Consider the following 26,208-nt stretch of genomic DNA (forward strand, 5'->3'; position numbering starts at 1 on the left):
GAGTAGTTCAGGGGGTGGGGTCAGAGTAGTTCAGGGGGGTGTGGTTAGAGTAGTGCAGGGGGTGAGGTCAAAGTAGTGCAGGGGGTGTGGTCAGAGTAGTGCAGGGGGTGGGGTCAGAGTAGTGCAGGGGGTGTGGTATGCTGAAGCAGTGAAGAAAGTAGAGGAGGATGGGTCAAGGGGGAGGGATCCTGAGAGGATCTGTGTGAGATCTGTGCCAGCGAGGCCAACAAGTCATATGCTTCAGTAAGGTTGGCTGCATAGCGTTCAAAGCAATGGTTATCAACTGTACTGCAGAGATGGAATGTAAATCACAGAATATAGATGTTGTGATGGCAGCCGCAGAGAAGTATTTGGGTATACGAGATCTGATTTAATTTAATTCCAGAAGAGTTACAGGGTGTGTTGAGGGGTGGTGTCCCGCCCTCCGAGGCCATTGGCATGGTGCAGGAGCAGATAGGATCATAGTAGTGGAATGTTTTTTTTAATGAGTGTAGTGTCTTTTGGGGGGGGTATATATATTTTTGGAGGGCATAGAACATTCATTTTTATGCTTTTTCCATTTTGTAAGACAAAGTATAATGGGTTTATATTATAGTCCAGTTGAGGGCGGTAAAGCAACATTTTCGATGCCAACCACCGTTAAATTCCAGAGGAGGAGAAGAAGAAGAAGTTCTGAGTAGGCGTGGACCATTATTCAGAATAACGAAAGCGTTAGAACTGTGCTGTCAAGACGATAACCTTTGTATTTATTACTACAGGTATGTCTTTGCACGTTTACACGTTCTAATATCGAAAGAACATGTCATAACATGCTACGTAACAAATCCGTAACAAAGGTTGTTATGTGTTGTTTTTGTGTCAAACCGAGTGAGAGAAGAACGCGAACAGATATTTTACATGTCACATAACTAGAGATTTTGGGTTTGTCTTTTTGAATGTACTGTACGTTATTTCAAGGTAATTTAATAAAGAATCAATTTAATTGAGATGTTATTGTTTTTTGTTTAAAAAAAATAAGTCTCACGAGCATGTAAAATGGCGGCGCCAACTCTGTCTGTGTTTCAGGATATGACACAGTAAAAACACCACATCAATCAAATTGTAGTCAGTCAAGAAAAACACCTGTGAAAATGTGTATCTTAGACGAAAATCTGTGTTTTTCTCATAAAGAAATGCCATTTACACAACTTTGTAAGGATGATTGAGAAAAATGTAGCATGTTCTGTCTCCATTATTTTGTAAAGGATTGATAATCTGAAATCAGAATAGAAATACCTTTTATCAGTAGTGGTACATGGGTAAAATCACTGAGGAAGCCCAAAACATATTATAACCTATGTGTTGTGATAATTGCATTGTTTGCGCTCTAACCTGTTAGTTCATATGCCTTGCCACTGTGATATATAGGCCTCAGGCCTAGACAATAAGACGCAGTGGCAGAATAAATTCAACCATACATTTTTCATTACAAAACCAGAGAGCAACATCTGTCTGGTGAAGTCTACAAAACATATTGCATGTAACAAACAATTATATCACCTAGAGCATGGTCAAGCAAGGTAAGTATTCAGACGCTTAACTCTACTTTGTTGAAGCAGCTTTGTCAGCAATTTACATCCTCAAGTCTTCTTGGTTATGACTCTACAAGCTTGGCACACCTGTATTTGGGAAGTTTCTCCCATTTGTTCTCTGCAGATCCTCTCAAGCATTGTCAGGTTGGATGGATAGCTTGGCTGCGCAGGTTTTTTCAGGTCTCTCCAGAGATGTTCGATCGGGTTCACATCTGGGCTCTGCTTTGGCCACTCAAGGACATTGAGACTTGTCCCGAAGCCACTCCTGCGTTGTGTTGGCTGTCTGCTTAGGTTCGTTGTCCTGTTGGAATGTGAACCATCTCCCTAATCTGAGGTCCAGAGCGCTCTGGAACAGGTTTTCATCAAGGATCTCTCTGTACTTTGTATCGTTAATCTTTTCCTCGATCCTGACTAGTCTCCCAGTCCCTGCTGCTGAAAAATATGTCCACAGCATGATGCTGCCACCACCATGCTTCACCGTAGGGATGGTGCCAGGTGTCCTCCAGATGTGACGCCAGAACTGCTTCAATGCGCCTTGGCATAGATTCTACAAGTGTCTGGAACTTCTTGGGTGGAAGCTCTTCATGCTTTCAATATACTTTGTATCCCTCATTTATTCAAAGTGTTTCCATTATTACATATAAAATGGACAGAGTTATGGCTCGAGTTGCAAACAAAATGGAATATAAAGTTTGCACTTTCTAAAAGGACGAATCTGGGTGTTTTTGTGCAGCCTTTGTTGATGTTTTTTCGTGGCCCCCAGACTGTCATCCCTACTGCCTCTGATCTGGCAGACTCACTAAACACCCTAAACACTCACTAAACACAAATGCATTCTTAAATGGTGCCTGGGTGTTGGAGTGTGCCCCCCGGCTATCCGTAAATCAAATTTTAAAAAACGTGAAAATCATGCCATCAGTATTACTGCATTGTTCGGAACTAGAAGCACAAGCATTTCACGACACTCGCATGAACATCTGCTAACAATGTGTATGTGACAAATAAAATTTGATTTGATCTGGTTTGCTTAAAGTTGCGCTATGCAGAAATCCCTCCATTTCCTGGTTGCAAAAATGTGACTAGTTCACCTAATTTCAGGTTGTGGCAAAACAAGCAGTCATTGTGTAGAGAATCATTGTACCATCTAAACTGCTGTGAAATATATTTTCCATAACCAAAAATAATGTATATTCAGTTGTTTGACGCTTTTGTACAGTACAAGACCGAAAGTAAAAGACTCAAAAACTAAACTTAAGAATGGAAAGCACAGAAATGACGCACATTGAACGTATCTACCGCATCTTAGACTTGCTTTCAATGAGACTGAAAGATCTGTAACTCACATTTGTGCATTTGGTCGGGTTGCCCAGAAAGTTACATATTGTTGCTTTAATATAAGGAATTTGATGTATAGCATTTACTTTTACTCAAGTATGACAATTGAGTTATTTTTCCACCACTGACAATTTGGTTTTTGAGAGTGAAAATATACAATGAAGACAAGGTTAATAGTACATAGTGCTGCCTAAAACAAACTGCAACCTTGTACTAAATGTTTTTTTGAGACACTTATATTCATTTATTAAATCTACGATAGGTTACATTCACTTACGTTGTAATCAAAAGTGTGCACTTTGTCTAATGTATGTCTAATGAATGTTTTGTCAATGTTTAGCAACCTGATCTATTGAAATTAGATAAGATAATAAGAAGTATTAGGTTCTAAATAAACAGAGTAAAAAACTAACAGACAACTAGTCAAAGCTCCTACCAAATTTATTCACTCACTGGGTCAAACAACTGAATAAAACAGACATGTTTACACAAACTCCTTGCCCATCTAGACAGACAATACATCTCTGTTGCTAGGCAGGAACTTACAGTTGAAGTCGGAAGTTTACATACACTTAGGTTGGAGTCATTAAAACTTGTTTTTCAACCACTCCACAAATTTCTTGTTAACAAACTATAGTTTTGGCAAGTCGGTTAGGACATTTACTTTGTGCATGACACAAGTAATTTTTCCAACAATTGTTTACAGACAGATAATTTCACTTATAATTCACTGTATCACAATTCCAGTGGGTCAGAAGTTTACATACACTAAGTTGACTGCCTTTAAACAGCTTGAAAATTCCAGAAAATAGTGTCATGGCTTTAGAAGCTTCTGATAGGCTAATTGACATAATTTGAGTCAATTGGAGGTGTACCTGTGGATGTATTTCAAGGCCTACCTTCAAACTCAGTGCCTCTTTGCTTGACATCATGGGAAAATCAAAAGAAATCAGCCAAGAACTCATAAAGAAATTGTAGACCTCCACAAGTCTGGTTCATCCTTGGGAGCAATTTCCAAACACCTGAAGGTAGCACGTTCATCTGTACAAACAATAGTACGCAAGTATAAACACCATGGGACCACGCAGCCGTCATACCGCTCAGGAAGGTGACGCGTTCAGTCTCCTAGAGATGAACGTACTTTGGTGCGAAAAGTGCAAATCAATCCCCGAACAACAGCAAAGGACCTTGTGAAGACGCTGGAGGAAACAGGTACAAAAGTATCTATGTCCACAGTAAAACGAGTCCTATACCGACATAACCTGAAAGGCAGCTCAGCAAGGAAGAAGCCACTGCTCCAAAACCATCATAAAAAAGCCAGACTACAGTTTGCAACTGCACATGGGGACAAAGATTGTACTTTTTGGAGGAATTTCCTCTGGTCTGATGAATCAAAAATATAACTATTTAACCATAATGACCATCGTTATGTTTGGAGGAAAAAGGGGGAGGCTTGCAAGCCGAAGAACACCATCCCAACCGTGAAGCACGGGGGTGGCAGCATCATGTTGTGGGGGTGCTTTGCTGCAGGAGGGGCTGGTGCACTTCACAAAATAGATGGCATCATGAGTGAGGAAAATTATGTGGATATATTGAAGCAACATCTCAAGACATCAGTCAGGAAGTTAAAGCTTGGTCGCAAATGGGTCTTCCAAATGGACAATGACCCCAACCATACTTCCAAAGTTGTGGCAAAATGGCTTAAGGACAACAAAGTCAAGGTATTGGAGGGGCCATCACAAATCCCTGACCTCAATCCAATAGGACATTTGTGGGCAGAACTGAAAAAGTGTGTGCAAGTAGGGAGGCCTACAAACCTGACTCAGTTACACCAGCTCTGTCAGGAGGAATGGGCCAAAATTCACCCAACTTATTGTGGGAAGCTTGTGGAAGGCTACCCGAAATGTTTGACCCAAGTTAAACAATTTAAAGGCAATGCTACCAAATACTAATTGAGTGTATGTAAACTTCTGACCCACTGGGAATGTGATGAAAGAAATAAAATCTGAAATAAATCATTCTACTATTATTCTGACATTTCACATTCTTAAAATAAAGTGGTGATCCTAACTGACCTATGACAGGGAATTTTTACTAGGGTTAAATGTCAGGAATTGTGAAAAACTGAGTTTAAATGTATTTGGCTAAGGTGTATGTAAACTTCCGACTTCAACTGTAAGTGGTTCCTCTCATTGGTGTAGTCATGGCCCTGACTCCTATGTCATAGGAGTCTTCCTTCATCTGACCTGACCTTGGCCCACATTCCTCACTCCTCCCTAATCCACGGCTATACAACCTTGTCAGTGACTGAAACCAGACCGTTGCCCTTCTCCTCTCCATATGATACATGAGATTTAACCATAACATGTTCTGACAGAATGTAAACTATCTCCACTCCCTTTTCTCCCTCAGTACATTTGCATACACCCAGTTATAATATGTTCATATGAATGAGGATATTTCAAGTTAGAACCCAAGAGAATAAATATAATATATTTTTAGAGAATAAAGAAAGTCCCAGAACTGTCAAGTCAATAACTTTTTGTGTCTGTTTCTCTTTATTACTACAGGCTGACTCAGATTAAGTCTGAGGCCGGTAACATCAACAGTGAGGACAAACCCAGCCTGCCTCTCTCCTTCCACACTGACTCCAAACCTACAGTCACTGGGTCCTGATTGTGACAGTTGAGCCCAGTTTGCACTGCAGGATCCAGAGATGTCATCAGTGAAGCTGGAAGACTGCAGTCAAACACTAGAGCTGAATGTCAACATTAAAGATGAAGAAGAGGAGGAGATGATTAGGACAACTGTTAGTCATGGTAAGAGCAGGTTCTATCTATAAGTTATCTTCAGAAGTTAGACCTCCACAAGTTATGACCCAGTCTGTTGCTAGGTTGAATTCTGTATTCAACATCACACATCCCAGAACAACTGGCCTATCTGGAGTGATCAGAGAGAAGACTAAAGAAGTGAATTCCACAAACTGACAGTGTTTTGAAGTTGTATGAAATGAGTCTGTGTAGTTACTGGGCTTGGGTGGTATACTGTATACCAGGGAATTTTCCAAGCTGTTTAAAGGCACAGTCAACTTAGTGTATGTAAACTTCTGACCCACTGGAATTGTGACACAGTGAATTATAAGTGAAATAATCTGTCTGTAAAGAATTGTTGGAAATGCACAAAGTTGATGTCCTAACCGACTTTCCAAAACTATGGTTTGTTTACAAGAAATTTGTGGAGTGGTTGAAAAACGAGTTTTAATGCCTCCAACCTAAGTGTATGTAAACTTCTGACTTCAACTGTACACTGAGAGTTCAAAACATTTTAATATTGATTTGCACCCCCCACAGAACATGGAGCATGGACTCTAGCGCTGACCCTATTTAGTTGATTATTTGGTCGATAGGCTGTTGGTCCACCAAGATTTCTTTAGTCGAGCAGTAGCAAATATAACAAAAATTAAAAATCATTGTGTACAAGACACCTGTTTGATTCACGCCTGTCTGAGTGGACTAATCCATTGTGGAGGCTGTGGGGATGGCACAGTCCATCACTCTAAGACATGTGCTACTGAAATTGTATGTGGTTATATTATGTAAGAACAATGGTGCAACACTTATACAAATTGTTTTATTTTATAACAAATGCGCTTTCTCCCGTGTTGGATAGTGTCCGCGGTTCTGAAACACATCAATGCGCTGTTGAATTGGCGCCTTTTCCTAGACCATGTTTCTATGTGCGTAATAGCAAAGTTAACCAGCATATTGGTGTTGAGAACAATGCGGCGCAGGCAGCAACAGAATTAGGAGATGAAAGCAGTCCTTGCCTTATTGTGTAAGAAAAGTGAGGAGAGAGGAAACCTCAACTTAATCAGGTCTATAATCAATAGCCTTACTGTTAAATGTGCCTGGCTTTATAAATCATCCATATATATCTACAGAAATAAGACAGATCCTGCTTGTGTTGCCTGTTTGAGTGTTTGTTTAATAGCCTACTGATTCCATGAGCACCGAGCCTCACGCAACCACATGTTGGATAAACAATTTCACTAATTAGTCTGTTTGTAGTCTTTGCTATGCTGTAATAAAGGCTTTACTTTCTCTCTCTGTTAAACATCCTCCCTGGTTTTATTTATGATTCATTTAGTGTCTGAATAATAACAATACCCCTCCCTTTTATTGATATTTCTTGATTATTATTACTATTATTATGATCATCATTATGATAATAGGTAATGTCGTTATCATTAGTAGGCTTAGTATAATAGTCTTGTATAACCACCATCCAGCTGTAGGCCTAAGAGCGCAACCTTTTTAGTCTTAATACCGTAACCTACTTAGGCCTGTATTTCAATACCTATATAGGCTACTGTATCAATCAGTCATTGATTCGTTCATGTCATTACACACCAGACCAGTCATTCATGATTTTAAATGCATTCAAGCATTTTAGTTTTAAAAATTGCTTTCACAAATGTGACTGTTTTTAGTCTTTGCTGTAATAAAGGCATAGCATTTTATTTTTTTACAACAGGCTCGCCGGTCCGCTTATAATTTATTTAGTGTTGTTTACATTGTTGCAAACGGTCAGGAAAAGGATATTGTAATCTAACAGCACCTGTTTGGCCCACAGCGTTTACTCCTTACCTCATTTGTCTTGATCTCCAGTATTTTCCATAACTAGTCACATGACTTCCATACATCTGACTTCCCCTTTACCTCCTGAGCAACCAGTAAACATTCTCCTGTTTTGAGTTTGTCACGTCCTCCTCATCAATTTTGCTGTTATGATGTTCTGAGTTTGTTTATGTGATTATGATATGCTATAGGTTAGGCCCTATTGGTCATGTGCATGCGATGCATACATGTGTCACATAAATAGAGCAAGGGTTGAGGGAATAGGGAATGTTTTTCCTAAACAAATGAGGGATTTCGGTAACAGAAATTTTCTGTCAAAAATGGGTGTAATTATGTTGCAGCTTCAGCAACACGGACAGCGCGATAAACACTGTTGATGTTCTGTGGTGGTCGGTACAGCAGGGAGGAGAGTGAGACAATGGGTGCTAGTCACAATCGCTCACTGTTTATAAAAAAAAAAAAAAAAAAAAGTCTGAGCCCAGCCCGGCATAATCAAATCACTTGCGGTCGGACTCCCTCTAGTCATTTGTGTGTCTTAAATATTTCATCAAACAGTGCGCTTAAACCATCAGACAAGCTCAGTGCATATGGTTCATTTGATTAAAACACGAAAGATGTGTCTATACAGTGCATTCGGAAAGTATTCAGACCCCTTGACCCCTGGACACATTTTGTTACATTACAGCCTTATTCTAAAATGGATTCAATAAATAAAAAGCCTCAATCTACACACAATAACCCACAAGGACAAAGCGAAAACAGGTGAAGACATTAATACTAATTTAAAAACAGAAATACCTTATTTACATAAGTATTCAGACCCTTTGCTATGAGACTCAATTGAGCTCAGATACATTGTTTCCATTGATCATTCTTGAGATGTTTCTACAACTTGATTGGAGTCCACCTGTGATAAATTGAGTGGGCACATGTCTATGCAAGGTCCCACAGTTGACAGTGTATGTCAGAGGAAAAACCAAAGCCAGTTAAAGGCACATGAAATCCTCAGTTAAAGGCACATGAAATCCGTCTTGGAGTTGGCCGAAAGACACCTAAAGACTCTCAGACCATGCGAAACAAGATTCTCTGGTCTGATGATACCAAGATTAAAGTCTTTGGCCTGAATGCCATGCGTCACGTCTGGAGGAAACCTGGCACCATCCTTACGGCGAAGCATGGTGGTGGCAGCATCATACTGTAGGGCTGTTTTTCTGCAGCATGGACTGGGAGACTAGTCAGGAACGATGGAAAGACGAACAGAGTAAAGAACAGAGAACTCCTTAGTGAAAACATGCTCAGGACCTCAGACTGGGGTGAAGGTTCACCTTCCAACAGGACAACGACCCGAAGCATACAGTCAAGACAACACAGGAGTGGCTTCAGGACAAGTCTCTCAATGTCCTTGAGTTGCCCAGACAGAGCACAGATTTGAACCCGATCGAAAATCTTTGGAGAGACCTGAAAATAGCTGTCCAACCTGACAGAGTTTGACCTGCAGAGAAGAATGCGAGAAACTCCCCAAATACAGGTGCTTGTAGCGTCATACCGAAGAAGACTCGAGGCTGTAATAGCTGTCAAAGGTGCTTCAACAAAGTACTGAGTTAAGCGTCTGAATTAGTGATGCACCGATATGACATTGTTGGCCAATACCGTTATTCGATATTTTCCTTGCCCATAAAAAAGATACCGATAACCAATATTACATTTTTTTGTGGCCTTTTAAACATTCTAGTACAGTTAAATAGTTAACACACACACGGATGCAGCAGTCTAAAGCACTGCATCTCAGTGGAAGAGCCGTAACAACATTCCCTGGTTCGAATCCAGGCTGTATCACATCCGGCTGCGCACAACTGGCCTGGTGTTGTCTGGGCAGTCATTGTAAATAAGAATTTGTTCTTAACTGACTTGCCTAGTTAAATAAAGGTTTTACACACACACACACACTGACCAAAAAGTTATTTTGTTGGCATTTAAGTTTGTCCCCATTACCAGTAAAACATCATCAAAACCTATTTCTTTCACTTACTTGCTGTGCTGTTTCGTTGTTCAGTTGTTTCATTCGCAACCAGGATTTCTATGGAACGCCGTTTGGGTTTTTGCGTGTCAAAGAAGATACACATCAAATAACGCTATTTGACGTGTCAAATAAGCTTGTTGACAAATCAGGACCTGAATATGACTGCACGTCACAATAATTTTACGCATTCATACATTTTTTACATAGTTATTACACATTGATTACACTATCACTCGTATTTCATATGTCACAACGATTCATTGATACGTATGCTATGATGCTGATAAAGTTGTCTCGCGCAGGTACAGTGCTGGTCAGGAAAAAAAGCCAGCTAGCTCATGGATGCAAACCATGTTCTTCCCCAAAAACATAGCAAAATTACATCTGTTTCAGTAGCTAAAGTTAGCTAGCTAACTATATAGCTAGGTGTCATCTAAAATAACCCTAATTTATAAGACTGTTCTTATTTGATTAATGGTGGTCGGACCCATCTGTGTGTAGCTAGCCACAATAAGGATTAGCCACAATAGTGGACTTTGCGGTTAGCCTTCAAAATAAAAGTATGGCATAATTCTACTATGTGTATTAATTTGCATCACTGTCAATGACATACTTTTATTTTGTAGGCAAACCGCAAATTACACTATTGTGCCTAATCCTTATTGTGGCTAGCTTCACAACACATCACCTGCTCCGGTCGAGCCTCACTAGCCAGATGAAGCTTTGGGCAAGCCTTATAACGTTAGCTTTGGGCAACAGGGTTAAGTAGCTGGCTAGCTATTTATTTTCATAAACTGAATTTCAATTTAATAGGCAAACCACAAGTGACATCCGAGCTAATACTTACTCACAAGGATTCCTAAATCATTGCTAAGAATAATGAAAATGACTGCAGTTTCTACTGGTCATTGTTTTCAGGCTGGTTATATTGGTGCTAACTAGGTACGAAGCTAAAGCTAGCTAGCTACCCCAGAAGTTGCGGTCGAACAAATTATGCTTTATTACCAACGTGGCCGGTGTTTGCTTGTTAGCAGACTTTTTTGTACAGCTTTGACAGTGCTACTGTATCTTTTTTGACACGCAAAGACCCAAATGGCGTTCCATAGTATGTATGTCGGGAAGCAAATAGCAGTGAATCTATTACTGTGTAACTCCGGTAGTGCAACATCCTGAAAAATAGCGCACTTGGTAGTGTGTACCGGTGCTCGACCAGTCGGCGAAAGCCAACATCACCCACGACAGAGAACGATTGATTGTCAAGGGCAATGAATTCCATTATCTTGGCTTTAATGGATTTCGCCTTTGAGTTGTCTCGCTGAAATGTTCTTACTCTTTCAAATGACTGCTCGACTTGTTGACCGCTTGATCCATACAGCAGACATTGTATGGGCTAGTTTAGGAACGCGATGTCGCACGTGTAGCTTAATTTTACGTGGCGTCATTACGTAGGTATGCACGGTAGCTTTGGCATTGGTTTTTAACATCAGCGTTAAACTAGACATCGGGCCGATACCGATGTTGGCATTTTTAGCTAATATCGACAGATTCCGATATGTTCACCGATATATCGTGTATCCCTAGTCTGAATACTTATGTAAATGTGATGTTTCTGTTTTTTATTATTTATACATTTCTAAAAAACTGTTTTTGCTCTGTCATTATGGGGTAATATGTGTTTGATGAGAAATAACAAACAATGTAATCCATTTTAGAATAAGGCTGTAACGTAACAAAATGTGGAAAAAGTCTAGGAGTCTGAATAATTTCCGAATGCACTGGAGAAATACATGTTTAAACATTTTTGACCAATCGATTAGTTGAAAGAACAAACTACTCTTGGTTAACCACATATTTTTGTTGTTGTTGGGGACAGCCCTAATGGACTCTACAAGGTGTCGAAAGCGTTGTACAGGGAGGCTGGCCCATGTTGAATCAAATGCTTTCCACAGTTGTGTTAAGTTGGTTGGATGTCCTTTGGGTGGTGGACCATTCTTGATACATAAGTTAAACTGTTCAGCGTCAACCCAGCAGCATTAGAGGTCTTGACACAAACCGGTGCGCCTGGCACCTACTACCATGCCCCATTCAAAGGCACTTAAATATTTTGTCTTGCCCATTCACACATACACAATCCATGTCTCAGCTGTATCAAGGCTTAAAAATCCTTATTTAACCTGTCTCTTCCCCTTCATCTACACTGATTTCAAGCAGATTTAACAAGTGATATCAATAAGGGATCATAGCTTACACCTGGTCAGTTTATGTCATGGAATGAGCAGGTGTTCATAATGTTTTGCCAATGCTCCGTATGTCACAAAAACGTGACTTTTTTTCCTGATGCTGTTCACACAGGTGACGTTGAGACATTCTCTACATCCAGAAAGCAGCAGGAAGATCACAGAGCTAAGAGGTCTCACCACTGCACACATTGTGAGGAGATTTTCCCAATGCTATCAAAGCTAAAAATACACCTAAAAATACACACAGGAGAGAATCTGTATTCCTGCACTGACTGTGGGAAGAGCTTCACAACATCAAGGGCTCTGACAGTTCATCAGAGAGTGCACACAGGAGAGAAGCCTTACTCCTGCTCTGACTGTGAAAAGAGTTTCTCCCGATTGGATAAGTTAAATAGGCACCAGCTAATACATACAGGAGAAAAGTCTTACTCCTGCTCAGACTGTGGGAATTGTTTCGCCCAATTTAATACCTTAAAATCTCACCAGCGTATGCACACAGGAGAGAAGCCTTACTCCTGCTCTGACTGTGGGAAGAGTTTCTCTCAACTGGGAAGCTTACAAACACACCAGCGTATTCATACGGGAGAGAAGCCTTACTCCTGTTCTGACTGTGGGAAGAGCTTTAGAACATCAGGTGCTATGACAGTTCATCAGAGCGTGCACACTGGAGAGAAGCCTTATTCCTGCTCTGACTGTGGGTGCAGATTCTCTCAACGGAGAAACTTAAAAAACCACCAACATATACACACAGGAGAGAAGCCTTACTCTTGCTCTGACTGTGTAAAATGCTTCACAACATCATATGAGCTAACAGTTCACCGGAGAACACACACAGGAGAGAATCCTTACTTCTGCTCTGACTGTGGGAAGAGTTTCTCCCTATTGGATACCTTAATCAAACATGAACGTATACATACAGGAGAAAAGCCTTACTCCTGCTCTGACTGTGGGAAGAGTTTCTCTCAACAGAGTAACTTAAAAAGACACCAACGTTCACATACAGGAGAAAAGCCGTACTCCTGCTCAGACTGTGAAAAGAGTTTTTCCCAATTGGATAAGTTAAATAGTCACAAGCGAATACATACAGGAGAGAAGCCTTACTCCTGCTCTGACTGTGGGCAAAATTTCTCTCAACACAGCAGCTTAAAGAAACACCAACGTATACACACAGGAGAAAAGCCTTACTTCTGCTCTGACTGTGGAAAATGCTTCACAACATCATCTGAGCTAACAGTTCACCAGAGAACACACACAGGAGAGAAGCCTTACTTCTGCTCTGACTGTGGGAAGAGTTTCAAAACATCATCTGAGGTAACAGTTCACCAGAGAACGCACACAGGAGAGAAGCCTTACTCCTGCGCTGAATGTGGGAAGAGTTTCTCTCAACAGAGCAACTTAAAAAAACACCAATGTTTACATGCAGGAGAAAAGCCTCACTTCTGCTCTGACTGTGGGAATTGTTTCACCCAATTATATACCTTAACATGTCACCAGCGTATACATACAGGAGAGAAGCCTTACTCCTGCTCTGACTGTGGGAAACATTTCTCTCAACACAGCAGCTTAAAGAAACACCAACGTATACACACAGGAGAAAAGCCTCATCAGTTCTCTCAGACCAGCTAAGATTAAAGTCCATCACTTAATTCTCATGTCATAAAGTAAGTGGTAACACTGAATTGGATCCTATTGTTTCTCACTGTGAGAACTGTGCAGAGGAAAGGGAGAATTATAGAATGATAGCCTCTCTTTACTAATCAGTGTGCACCTTGTCAGTTTTGGTGTGTTTTGTTAGCTTCTACTGTAAAGATATTGAGATGACCTTGGATTTGTCCTTAGGGTTGAATACCTCTGCGGTTTCTCTTGTTGAAACAATGGAGTCTGATGGTTGACTGGGTGGTACTGCTTCCCTCTGCAGTTTTCTGTGGGAATGAGCTAGTAGACACAACATGTATCAGATAGAGATGGTGTGAGAATCAGTTTTCACCTTTCGTTTGGGTGGGTATATATTTTTTGACTACTAAGGGACTGTAAGGTATTTATAATAAGGGATACCTGGAGAAAATCATATCTCTCTGAAATGGAAATGGATGGCCCTCCCTTCAGTTAAATATATTTTTTACCTGACCCTCCCTGAACACTTGAAAAAAAAAAAAAGTGATCCTCCCCTATACCCAAAATAATAATTTAAATATAAAGTGGATTGCAGAGAACATGACTACTGTTTACCCTCACTCATAGGACAGACCAGAGCCTTAGATATGCAGTTTTAGAAACTGTTCTTCGTTTTGTAAGCGTTACATGGCAAAGTAGCCAGAAGGTTGTGGATTCGCAGAACACCGTGGACAAGGGTAGGGGTGAACATACAGGTCCCTCCACTAATATTGGAACCCTTGGTAAATATGAGCAAAACAGGCTGTGAAAAAAGTTTCTTTGCTGTTTATCCTCTTGGTGTTTCATTCAAAATATTTACAAAAATCTAACCTTTAATCATTAATTAAATGATTGAAAAAAATACATGTGAAATAAATGTTTTTCTTCAAAACATGTGTGCCACAATTATTGGCACCCCTAGCAATTATTATGAGTAAAATCTAACTGAAGTATATTCCCATTCATATTTCACGTTCTTAAATTCACCTGAGCGATTAGGAACACTTAAGTGGTAAGCCATGACTTCCTGTTTCACTGGGGTGTAAATATATGGTGACACACAGGCCAAGGTCCGATCGTCATCCATCACTATGGCAAAGACCAGAGAATACAGTAATAATGTGTGACAAAAGGTTGTTGAGCTGCACAAGTCAGGAAATGGCTATAAGAAAATAGCTCAATGGTTGAAAATGCCCATTTCCACTATCAGGGCAATAATTAAGAAGTTTAAAGTTACCGGAGATGTTAACAATGGGCCTGGAAGAGGATATGTGTCTATATTGACACAGTGAGGAGGATAGTTTGAGTGGCCAAAAAATCTCTAAGGATCACAGCTGGAGAATTGCAGACGTTAGTCTGGTCTTGGGGTCAGAAAGTCTCCAAAACTACGATCAGACGCCACCTACATAAGCACAAGTTGTTTGGGAGGGTTGCCATAAAAACGCCTTTGCTGTCATCAAGCAACAAACTCAAGCGCCTACAGTTTGCCAAATGTTACTGGAACTTTCAATGGGTTTCTATGGTCAGATGAGCCCAAAATAGAGCTTTTTGGAAACAAACACCAGAGGTGGGTTTGGTGTAGACAGAAAGATAGCCATGCAGAAAGTACCTCATCCCCACTGTGAAGTATGGTGATGGATCTTTGATGTTGTGGGGCTGTTTTTCTTACAAAGGCCCTGGACCACTTGTTAGGATACATGGTATCATGGACTCCATCAAGTACCAGCAGATATTAAATCTAAACCGGACTGCCTCTGCTAGGAAGCTTAAACTGGGCTGTGGTTGGATCTTCCAGCAGGACAATGATCCAAAGCACACCTCAAAATCAACACAAAAAATGGTTCACTGAACAAAGAATCAAGGTTTTGCCATGGCCATCCCAGTCCCCTGACCTGAACCCCATAGAAAACCTGTGGGATGAGCTGATGAGGAGAATCCACAAGTGTGGGCCTCGGAATCTGAAGGATCTGGAGAGATTCTGTATGGAGGAATGGTCTCAGATCCCTTGCCATGTGTTCTCCAACCTCACTCCGGGATGCTGGCCTTCTAGGCAGAGTTGCAAAGTAAAAGCCATATCTCAGACTAGCCAATTAAAAATAAAAGATTAAGATGGGCAAAAGAACACAGACACCTTTAACAGCAGGACAACCCTGCTAAAGAAGTTGTTTTGCTCGCCCTCTCGTGTACAATGGCTTTAGCATAGTCTACGTTTGGAACTGTGCTAAAGTCTACTATCAACTATAAAAATGTTTTTTTAACAGAACCAGTTTCAACTGAAGTATCTGATATCACCAAATGTCACCAGGCAGGCCTACAGTGCATTCGGGAAGTATTCAGACCACTTCCCTTTTCCCACATTTTGTTATGTTACAGCCTTATTCTAAAATGGATTAAATAAAACATTTTCTTTATCAATCTACACGCAATACCCCATAATGACAAAGAGAAAACAACAGGTTTTTAGAAATTTTTGCAAATTTCTTACAAATAAACAACAGATACTTTATTTACATAAGTATTCAGAATCTTTGCTGTGAGAATCGAAATTGAGCACATGTGCATCCTGTTTCCATTGATCATCCTTGAAATGTTTCTACAACTTGATTGTAGTCCACCTGTGCTAAATTCAATTGATTGGGCATGATTTGGAAAGGCACACACCGGTCTATATAAGGTTCCACAGTTGACCGTGCATGTCAGAGCAAAAACCAAGCCATGAGGTTGAAGGAATTGTCCGTAGAGCTCAGAGACAGGATTGTGTTGAGGTACAGATCTGGGAAAGGGTACCAAAAAATGTCTGCAGCATTGAAGGTCCCCAAGAACACAGTGGCCGCCATCATTTTGAAATGGAAGAAGTTTGGAACCACCACGTCTCTTCCTAAAGCTGGCCGTCCTGCCAAACTGAGCAATCAGGGGAGGGCCTAGGTCACGGTGGTGACCAAGAACCCAATGGTCACTCTGACAGAGCTCCAGAGTTCCTCTGTGGAGATGGGAGAATCTCCCAGAAGGACAACCATCTCAGCAGAACTCCACAAATCACAGAAGCCACTCCTCCAAAGTAAAAGGCACATGACAGCTTGCTTGGAGTTTGCCAAAAGGCACCTAAAGGACTCTCAGACCATGAGAAACAATATTCTCTTGTCTGATGAAACCAAGATTGAACTCTTTGGCCTGAATGCCAAACTTCACATCTGGAGGAAATCTGGCACCTCCCTATGATGAAGCATGGTGGTGGCAGCATCATGCTGTGGGGGATGTTTTTCAACGGCAGGGACTGAGAGACTAGTCAGGATTGAAGGAAAGATGAACGGAGCACAGAGAGAGTACAGAGAGATCCTTGATGTAAATCTGCTCCAGAGTGCTCAGGACCTCAGACTGGGGGCGAAGGTTCACTTTCCAACAGGACAACAACCCTAAGCACACAGCTAATTCAACGCAGGAGTGGCTTCGCGACAAGTCTCTGACGAATCCAAGAATGGCGTAGCAGTCGGATGTGTCTTTGTCCTGTCTTGTCCCGTGTAAATAGTATTCGTATTTTTCGTATACATTTCGTATTTATTTTAATTTCACTTTCCATCGAGGAACTGAATATACATTCCTACATTCCGCCTCACCCAATGTGGTACGGACCTGCTATTTTTTATATACTTTAGAACCGTAAACTAACCCCAATCAGAAGCTAGCCAGATAACTAGCTACTAGCTAGTAGTCAGTTAGCCACTGCTGCGGTCTTCGCCCTTAACTCGGACACAGCCAGCTTCAATACCGGGCCGATACCTGCCAGTCTGCAAGCGCGATATCAACCCAGAGCATATAGGACTGCTTTTTCTCTACCACATCACCGGATTCCTGACGCAAGCTCTGGACAATTACACCGTATTATCACAGCTAGCTAGCTGCAACCGAGTGGCTACTACTGGCTAACACCTCTGTCCCGAAGCAAGCACCAGTTAGCCTTGAGCTAGCCTCGAGCTAGGCCCATCTGCCGGCTAGCTGCAGCGCGATATCAACCCAGAGCATATAGGACTGCTTTTTCTCTACCACATCACCGGATTCCTGACGCAAGCTCTGGACAATTACACCGTATCATCACAGCTAGCTAGCTGCAACCGAGTGGCTACTACTGGCTAACACCTCTGTCCCGAAGCAAGCACCAGTTAGCCTTGAGCTAGCCTCGAGCTAGGCCCATCTGCCGGCTAGCTGCAAGCGCGATATCAACCCAGAGCATATAGGACTGCTTTTTCTCTACCACATCACCGGATTCCTGACGCAAGCTCTGGACAATTACACCGTATCATCACAGCTAGCTAGCTGCAACCGAGTGGCTACTACTGGCTAACACCTCTGTCCCGAAGCAAGCACCAGTTAGCCTTGAGCTAGCCTCGAGCTAGGCCCATCTGCCGGCTAGCTGAAGAGCTAGTGCCACTGCCACGAAGCTAGCACCAGTTAGCAAACACTATTCTACAATTCACAACCTCTCTTTCGCCATCGCCATCTGGCTTGGATTCTCTGTCGACACAACCACGTCTGAGCAGACCCCCTCCGTCTGAGCAGACCACCCCCCGGGCTACTAACTTTACACGCCGCGTGCTAGCTTAGTGGAGGCCTCCTCTGCTCCATCTACGGCTGCCCCCTGGACACTATGATCACGTGGCTACATAGCTGATGCATGCTTGACTGTCCATTAATTCACGGTACTCCATTCTGTTTATTTGTGTCTTATCTGTCGGCTCTGTGCTTTAACTCAGGATCTGTGTGTAGTTAATCCGACCCTCTCTGCCTAGTCATCGCCATTTTTTACCTGTTGTTGCTGTGTCAGACTAGCACCCTGTTATTGCTGCTGTTATCTTACCTGTTGTTTTAGCTAGCTCTCCCAATCAAGACCTGCAATCACTTTATGCCTTATTGTATGTCTCTCTCAAATATCAATATGCCTTGCATACTGTTGTTCAGGCTAGTTTTCATTGTCATTGTTTTGGTTTGCAATGGACCCTGTAGTTCCACTCTCCGTACCTCTGATACCCCCTTTGTCCCACCCCCCACACATGCGGTGACCTCACCCATTGAGACCAGCATGTCCAGAGATACAACCTCTCTTATCATCACCCAGTGCCTGGGCTTGCCTCCGCTGTACCCGCGCCCCTCCATACCCCTGTCTGCACATTATGCCCAGAATCTATTCTACCACGCCCATAAATCTGCTCCTTTTATTCTTTGTCCCCAACGCTCTAGGCGACCAGTTTTGATAGCCTTTAGCCGCACCCTCATCCTACTACTCCTCTGTTCCTCGGGTGATGTGGAGGTAAACCCAGGCCCTGCATGTCCCCAGTCACCCTCATTTGTTGACTTCTGCGATCGAAAAAGCCTTGGCCTCATGCATGTCAACATCAGAAGCCTCCTCCCTAAGTTTGCCTTACTCACCGCTTTAGCACACTCTGCCAATCCTGATGTCCTTGCCGTGTCCGAATCCTGGCTTAGGAAGGCCACCAAAAATTCTGAGATTTCCATACCCAACTATAACACTTTCCGTCAAGATAGAACTGCCAAAGGGGGAGGAGTTGCAATCTACTGCAGAGATAGCCTGCAAAGTTCTGTCATACTTTCCAGGTCTATGCCCAAACAGTTCGAACTTCTAATTTTAAAAATTAATCTCTCCAGAAATAAGTCTCTCACTGTTGCCGCCTGCTACCGACCCCCCTCAGCTCCCAGCTGTGCCCTGGACACCATCTGTGAATTGATCGTTCCCCATCTAGCTTCAGAGTTTGTTCTGTTAGGTGACCTAAACTGGGATATGCTTAACACCCCGGCAGTCCTACAATCCAAGCTTGATGCCCTCAATCTCACACAAATCATCAAGGAACCCACCAGGTACAACCCTAAATCCGTAAACATGGGCACCCTAATAGACATTATCCTGACCAACCTGCCCTCCAAATACACCTCTGCTGTCTTCAATCAAGATCTCAGCGATCACTGCCTCATTGCCTGTATCCGCCACGGGTCTGCGGTCAAACGACCACCCTCATCACTGTCAAACGCTCCCTAAAACACTTCTGCGAGCAGGCCTTTCTAATCGACCTGGCCCGGGTACCCTGGAAGGATATTGACCTCATCCCGTCAGTTGAGGATGCCTGGTCATTCTTTAAATGTTACTTCCTCACCATATTAGACAAGCATGCTCCGTTCAAAAAATGCAGAACCAAGAACAGATATAGCCCTTGGTTCACTCCAGACCTGACTGCCCTCGACCAGCACAAAAACATCCTGTGGCGAACTGCAATAGCATCGAAGAGCCCCCGCGATATGCAACTGTTCAGGGAAGTCAGGAACCAATACACGCAGTCAGTCAGGAAAGCAAAGGCCAGCTTTTTCAAGCAGAAATTCGCATCCTGTAGCTCTAACTCCAAAAAGTTCTGGGATACTGTAAAGTCCATGGAGAACAAGAGCACCTCCTCCCAGCTGCCCACTGCACTGAGGCTAGGTAACACGGTCACCACCGATAAATCCGTGATAATCGAAGACTTCAACAAGCATTTCTCAATGGCTGGCCATGCCTTCTTCCTGGCGACTCCAACCTTGGCCAACAGCCCCGCCCCCCCCGCTGCTACTCGCCCAAGCCTCCCCAGCTTCTCCTTTACCCAAATCCAGATAGCAGATGTTCTGAAAGAGCTGGAAAACCTGGACCCATACAAATCAGCTGGGCTTGACAATCTGGACCCCCTATTTCTGAAACTGTCCGCCGCCATTGTCGCACCCCCTATTACCAGCCTGTTCAACCTCTCCTTCGTATCAACTGAGATCCCCAAGGATTGGAAAGCTGCCGCGGTCATCCCCCTCTTCAAAGGGGGAGACACCCTGGACCCAAACTGTTACAGACCTATATCCATCCTGCCCTGCCTATCTAAGGTCTTCGAAAGCCAAGTCAACAAACAGATCACTGACCATCTCGAATCCCACCGTACCTTCTCCGCTGTGCAATCCGGTTTCCGAGCCGGTCACGGATGCACCTCAGCCACGCTCAAGGTACTAAACGACATCATAACCGCCATCGATAAAAGACATTACTGTGCAGCCGTCTTCATCGACCTGGCCAAGGCTTTCGACTCTGTCAATCACCATATTCTTATCGGCAGACTCAGTAGCCTCGGTTTTTCTAATGACTGCCTTGCCTGGTTCACCAACTACTTTGCAGACAGAGTTCAGTGTGTCAAATCGGAGGGCATGTTGTCCGGTCCTCTGGCAGTCTCTATGGGGGTACCACAGGGTTCAATTCTCGGGCCGACTCTTTTCTCTGTATACATCAATGATGTTGCTCTTGCTGCGGGCGATTCCCTGATCCACCTCTACGCAGACGACACCATTCTATATACTTCCGGCCCTTCCTTGGACACTGTGCTATCTAACCTCCAAACGAGCTTCAATGCCATACAACACTCCTTCCGTGGCCTCCAACTGCTCTTAAACGCTAGTAAAACCAAATGCATGCTTTTCAACCGTTCGCTGCCTGCACCCGCACGCCCGACTAGCATCACCACCCTGGACGGTTCCGACCTAGAATATGTGGACATCTATAAGTACCTAGGTGTCTGGCTAGACTGCAAACTCTCCTTCCAGACTCATATCAAACATCTCCAATCCAAAATCAAATCAAGAATCGGCTTTCTATTCCGCAACAAAGCCTCCTTCACTCACGCCGCCAAACTTACCCTAGTAAAACTGACTATCCTGCGGATCCTCGACTTCGGCGATGTCATCTACAAAATAGCTTCCAACACTCTACTCAGCAAACTGGATGCAGTTTATCACAGTGCCATTCGTTTTGTTACTAAAGCACCTTATACGACCCACCACTGCGACCTGTATGCCCTAGTCGGCTGGCCCTCGCTACATGTTCGTCGTCAGACCCACTGGCTCCAGGTCATCTACAAGGCTATGCTAGGTAAAGTGCCGCCTTATCTCAGTTCACTGGTCACGATGGCTACACCCACCCGCAGCACGCGCTCCAGCAGGTGTATCTCACTGATCATCCCTAAAGCTAAAACCTCATTTGGACGCCTTTCCTTCCAGTTCTCTGCTGCCTGCGACTGGAACGAATTGCAAAAATCTCTGAAGTTGGAGACTTTTATCTCCCTCAACAACTTTAAAAATCTGCTATCCGAGCAGCTAACCGATCGCTGCAGCTGTACATAGTCCATCTGTAAACTACCCACCCAATTTACCTACCTCACCCCCCATACTGCTTTTATTTATTTACTTTTCTGCTCTTTTGCACACCAGTACCAATATCTCTTCTTGCACATGATCATCTGATGATTTATCACTCCAGTGTTAATCTGCTAAATTGTAATTATTCGATTTATTGCCTAACTCATGCCTTTTGCACACATTGTATATAGATTCTCTTTTTTTCTACCATGTTATTGACTTGTTTATTGTTTACTCCATGTGTAACTCTGTGTTGTCTGTTCACACTGCTATGCTTTATCTTGGCCAGGTCGCAGTTGCAAATGAGAACTTGTTCTCAACTAGCCTACCTGGTTAAATAAAGGTGAAATAAAATAAATAAAAAATAAATGTCCTTGATTGGCCCAGCCAGAGCCCGGACTTGAACCCAATCAAACATCTCTAGAGAGACTTGAAAATATCTGTGCAGCAACGCTCCCCATCGAACCTGACAGAGCTTGAGAGGATCTGCAGAGAAGAATGGGAGAAACTCCCGAAATACAGGCGTGCCAAGCTTGTAGTGTCATACCCAAGAAGACTCAAGGCTGTAATCGCTGCCAAAGATGCTTCAACAATGTACTGAGTAAAGGGTGAGAATACTTAAGTAAATGTACATTTTCAAAAAATTCTAAAAACCTTTTTTGCTTTGTCATTATGGGGTATTGTGTGTAGATTGATGAGTGTGAAGAAGAAAAAAACAATTTAACCCATTTTAGAATAAGGCTGTAAAATAAGAAAATGTGGACAAATTCAAGGGATCTGAATACTTTCCGAATGCACTGTATTTTATAGGCTATGTATTGGATAATGGTACAAAGCTCTAATCAAATTAAGAAATGTATATGCTTTTGAATGACATGTCTGGTTTTGGCGGGAAGTACCGGGTTACCCGGAAGAAAAGTGATTTATTCTCGGGATGGGACATTTGTAAAATACCGGGAAAATATTCAACCCTAATGGTGATTGAAGGAATTGGCTGACACAATCTATGGATAGTAGACTATAATTTCATCTGTCAAACTGCTACAGGCCTACCTCTTTTTTCTTAAATAGGAAGAAATATTCTCCAACACAAAGCGCTCTTGTTGTTAGTAGCCTAAAGACATTTTAATTTGAAGACCGTTTAAATGATTTAGACCTTCGTGAATTAGTCTACTTTCAGCACTCATCCGTTGTCCATCTGTAATGTAAATTACTCTAATATGGCTTATGGAGATCAATAACTCTAAAGAAATAGCTTCATTATATGCAATGAAACATATTGTTTTAATTCAAATCAATTATAGTCGTAGCTCTAGTTGTCCTCGTCTTCAGGTTCTCCCTCTCCAACTGAACAGGACATCAGTAGGTCTAGTCCGCGCACACATTATTTAAAAAAATTTTACAGCCTCACCTCCTGAAATCAAATCAAATGTTATTTGTCACATGCGCTGAATACAACAGGTGTAGGTAGACCTTACGGTGAAATGCTTACATACAAGCCCCTAACCAACAATGCAGTTTTAAGAAAGTGCCACTGTACACAGCACAGTCATTTGTAGGTAGCACTGAAGGGTTTACCTCAGCAAGAGCAGGGCAGGCGGAGCTCATGATTACATGTTTTTATTTTTTATTTAACTAGGCAAGTCTGTTAAATAGCATGCTCTAGAGGTAATGTATGTTATTGCTCTATAAGTGAGTTAGCTAGCATGCTCTATTTGTAATGTATGTTATTGCTTTATAAGTGAGTTAGCTAGCATGCTATAAATGTAATATATTATTGCTCTATGAGTGAGTAGCTAGCATGCTTTTTTATATATATATATTTTATATATATATATTTTTTAATTGTTTAAAAAATGTTTTTTAATGCTATAAATGTAATGTATGTTATTGCTCTATAAGTGAGTAAGCTAGCATGCTCTAGAGGCAATGTATGGTATTGCTATATAAGTGAGTTAGCTAGCATGCGCTAGATGTAATGGCCGCATTAGCTAATACACCGTTGTTGTTACAGATTCATGCTATCGACAGCCATCAACATCATTGAGCCATCAACATCATTGAGCCCTGCACATCTATGTAAGAGTGGCAGGTAGCCTAGCGGTTAGAGCGTTGGGCCAGTGAAACCAAAAGTGAAAAATCTGTCGACGTGCCCTTGAGCAAGGCACTTAAGAACAAATTATTATTTAAAATGACGGCCTACTCCGGCCAAACCCGGACAACGCTGGGCCAATTGTGCGCCACCTTATGGGACTCCAATCACGGCTGGATGTGATGCAGCCTGGATTGGGAACGCCTATCCGTTGCAGTGTAGCCTAGTTTTTTATAACACCATCCCAGCAGCGCAAAAACTAGGGAAGGAAGTCAATTTTCTTAGAAATATAACTTTGCACTGTGCTTCTCCGTGCATGGTCTTGGTATAGCCTCTGCCTAAAGTATAGGCTATGGATCATGTTGGATTCTAACTACTTTATTGAACTTTGTATAGGAAAGTTACTGTGAGGCGAATACAGAAGGTGTCTGTCCAGACATGTTTTGTTCTTGCTGTGTATTAGTATTTCTTAGGATGGAGGTTAAGAGCAACAGGCTCGTCTCAGTTCTAAGTCAGGGTAGTTTCTGTGGAACTAGGAGAGAGGTGGATCTCAACATCCAGATGAGGACAACAGTTGAAGAGAGAAGAAACCTCTGGGAGGAGGGCAGCAGGGGTCCACCCCAACACACTAACCACGGTCCTATCTCACACACCTCTCCGCTCACGCTGCTCTGGACTCAGGCAGGGCCATGACAATGTAATAATTAAGAGGAACAGAGACTGATTGTTTATCTTGGAAGTGGTGAGTGGTGACTCCACCTAGTTGGAAGGTATAAATATATGCTTGTGTGACTTGTATGTTGTATTTGCAGCTGAAGCATCCAGTGGGTTGAATAAAGTTGGTTTGTGCTTTTACTAGTTGTCTGCGTTTCTACTCTGTTCGTTCAGAACTTAGCTTGATATTGTGGACCCAGCAGAGAATCAGGGATGAGGGGCATCATGAGATACTATAATATGCAACTAATTCTCAAACCCTGAGCAATGAGACATTTAATTGATTACAAATTACACGACCCTCCCCTGAATTTAATTTCAAAAATACTAAACCCTCCCCCATTTTCCGCCGGGTAACAATGGTGTACATTTAAATCTCTCCCTAAGCAACTTTTGTTTAATGATATACAGTATATCACAAAAGTGAGTACACCCCTCACATTTTTGTAAATATTTGAGTATATCTTTTCATGTGACAACACTAAAGAAATGATACTTTGCTACAATGTAAAGTAGTGAGTGTACAGCTTGTATAACAGTGTAAATTTGCTGTCCCCTCAAAATAACTCAACACACAGCCATTAATGTCTAAACCGCTGGCAACAAAAGTGAGTACACCCCTAAGTGAAAATGTCCAAATTGGGCCCAAAGTGTCAATATTTTGTGTGGCCACCATCATTTTCCAGCACTGCCTTAACCCTCTTGGGCATGGAGTTCACCAGAGCTTCACAGGTTGCCACTGGAGTCCTCTTCCACTCCTCCATGACGGCATCACGGAGCTGGTGGATGTTAGAGACCTTGCACTCCTCCACCTTCCGTTTGAGGATGCCCCACAGATGCTCAATAGGGTTTAGGTCTGGAGACATGCTTGGCCAGTCCATCACCTTTACCCTCAGCTTCTTTAGCAAGGCAGTGGTCGTTCATGTCATCACACAGCAGATCAGTCTTTCATGATTTGAAATGGAATCAAGCATTTTAGTTTTAAAATAAAATAAAAAAGCAATACTTGAATAATTAGCGTAAACAATAAATAAACCGTTCCATTTCGGAGATTGCTCCAAACGGTCAGAAAAATTATATTGTAATCTAACAGCACCTGTTTGGCCCACATAATATGCACACAGCATTTGCCCCTTACCTTCTTTGTCTTGACCTCCAGTATTTTCCACAACTAGTCACATTTATTCCACACATCTGACTTCCCCTTTACCTCCTGAGCAACCAGTAAACATTCTCCTGTTTCGAGTTTGTCACGTCCTCTGCATCTATTTTGTTGTTATGGTGTTCTGAATTTGTTATAACCAATTTATTGATGTGATTATGATATGCTATAGGTTAGGCCCTATTGGTCATGTGCATGCGATGCATACATGTGTCACATAAATAGAGCAAGGGTAATAGGGAATGTTTTTCCTTAACAAATGAGGGATTTCGGTAACAGAGCTTTTCAGTCAGAAATGGGTGTAATTATGTTGCAGCTTCAGCAACACGGACAGCGTGATGAACCCTGTTGATGTTCTCTGGTGGTCGGTGCAGCAGGGAGGATAGTGAGACAACGGGTGCTAGTCACACAGTCAATCACTGTCAATAAAAAATATTGAAAATCTGAGCCCAGCCCGGCACAATCAAATCAATTGCGGTCGAACTCCCTCTAGTCATTTGTGTGTCTTAATTATTTCATCAAACAGTGCACTTAAACCATCAGACAAGCTCAGTGCATATGGTTGATTTGATTAAAACA

The 26,208-nt window shown here is 42.3% G+C and overlaps 1 protein-coding gene across 1 annotated transcript; it reads left to right on the forward strand.

The window, feature by feature from the left end:
- The first annotated feature begins 641 nt into the window (after nt 1-641).
- Nucleotides 642-24,608, forward strand: LOC139532709 (zinc finger protein 665-like). The gene is made up of 4 exons (XM_071330646.1): nt 642-758; nt 5,477-5,725; nt 11,916-13,464; nt 23,676-24,608. Exons 2-3 carry the CDS (start codon nt 5,623-5,625, stop codon nt 13,427-13,429), a joined length of 1,617 nt encoding a protein of 538 aa, XP_071186747.1. The 5' UTR covers nt 642-758; nt 5,477-5,622; the 3' UTR covers nt 13,430-13,464; nt 23,676-24,608.
- The last annotated feature ends 1,600 nt before the right edge of the window (nt 24,609-26,208 follow it).

Source organism: Salvelinus alpinus, chromosome 10, assembly GCF_045679555.1.
Source record: "Salvelinus alpinus chromosome 10, SLU_Salpinus.1, whole genome shotgun sequence".
NCBI classification, from domain to species: Eukaryota; Metazoa; Chordata; class Actinopteri; order Salmoniformes; family Salmonidae; genus Salvelinus; species Salvelinus alpinus.

Excerpts from the sequence above, each read along its gene's own strand:
- LOC139532709 (XM_071330646.1), top strand. The coding sequence starts at position 5,623 with ATGTCATCAGTGAAGCTGGAAGACTGCAGTCAAACACTAGAGCTGAAT. Across the intron at positions 5,726-11,915 it reads TAGGACAACTGTTAGTCATG|GTGACGTTGAGACATTCTCT; the intron begins GTAAGAGCAGGT and ends CTGTTCACACAG.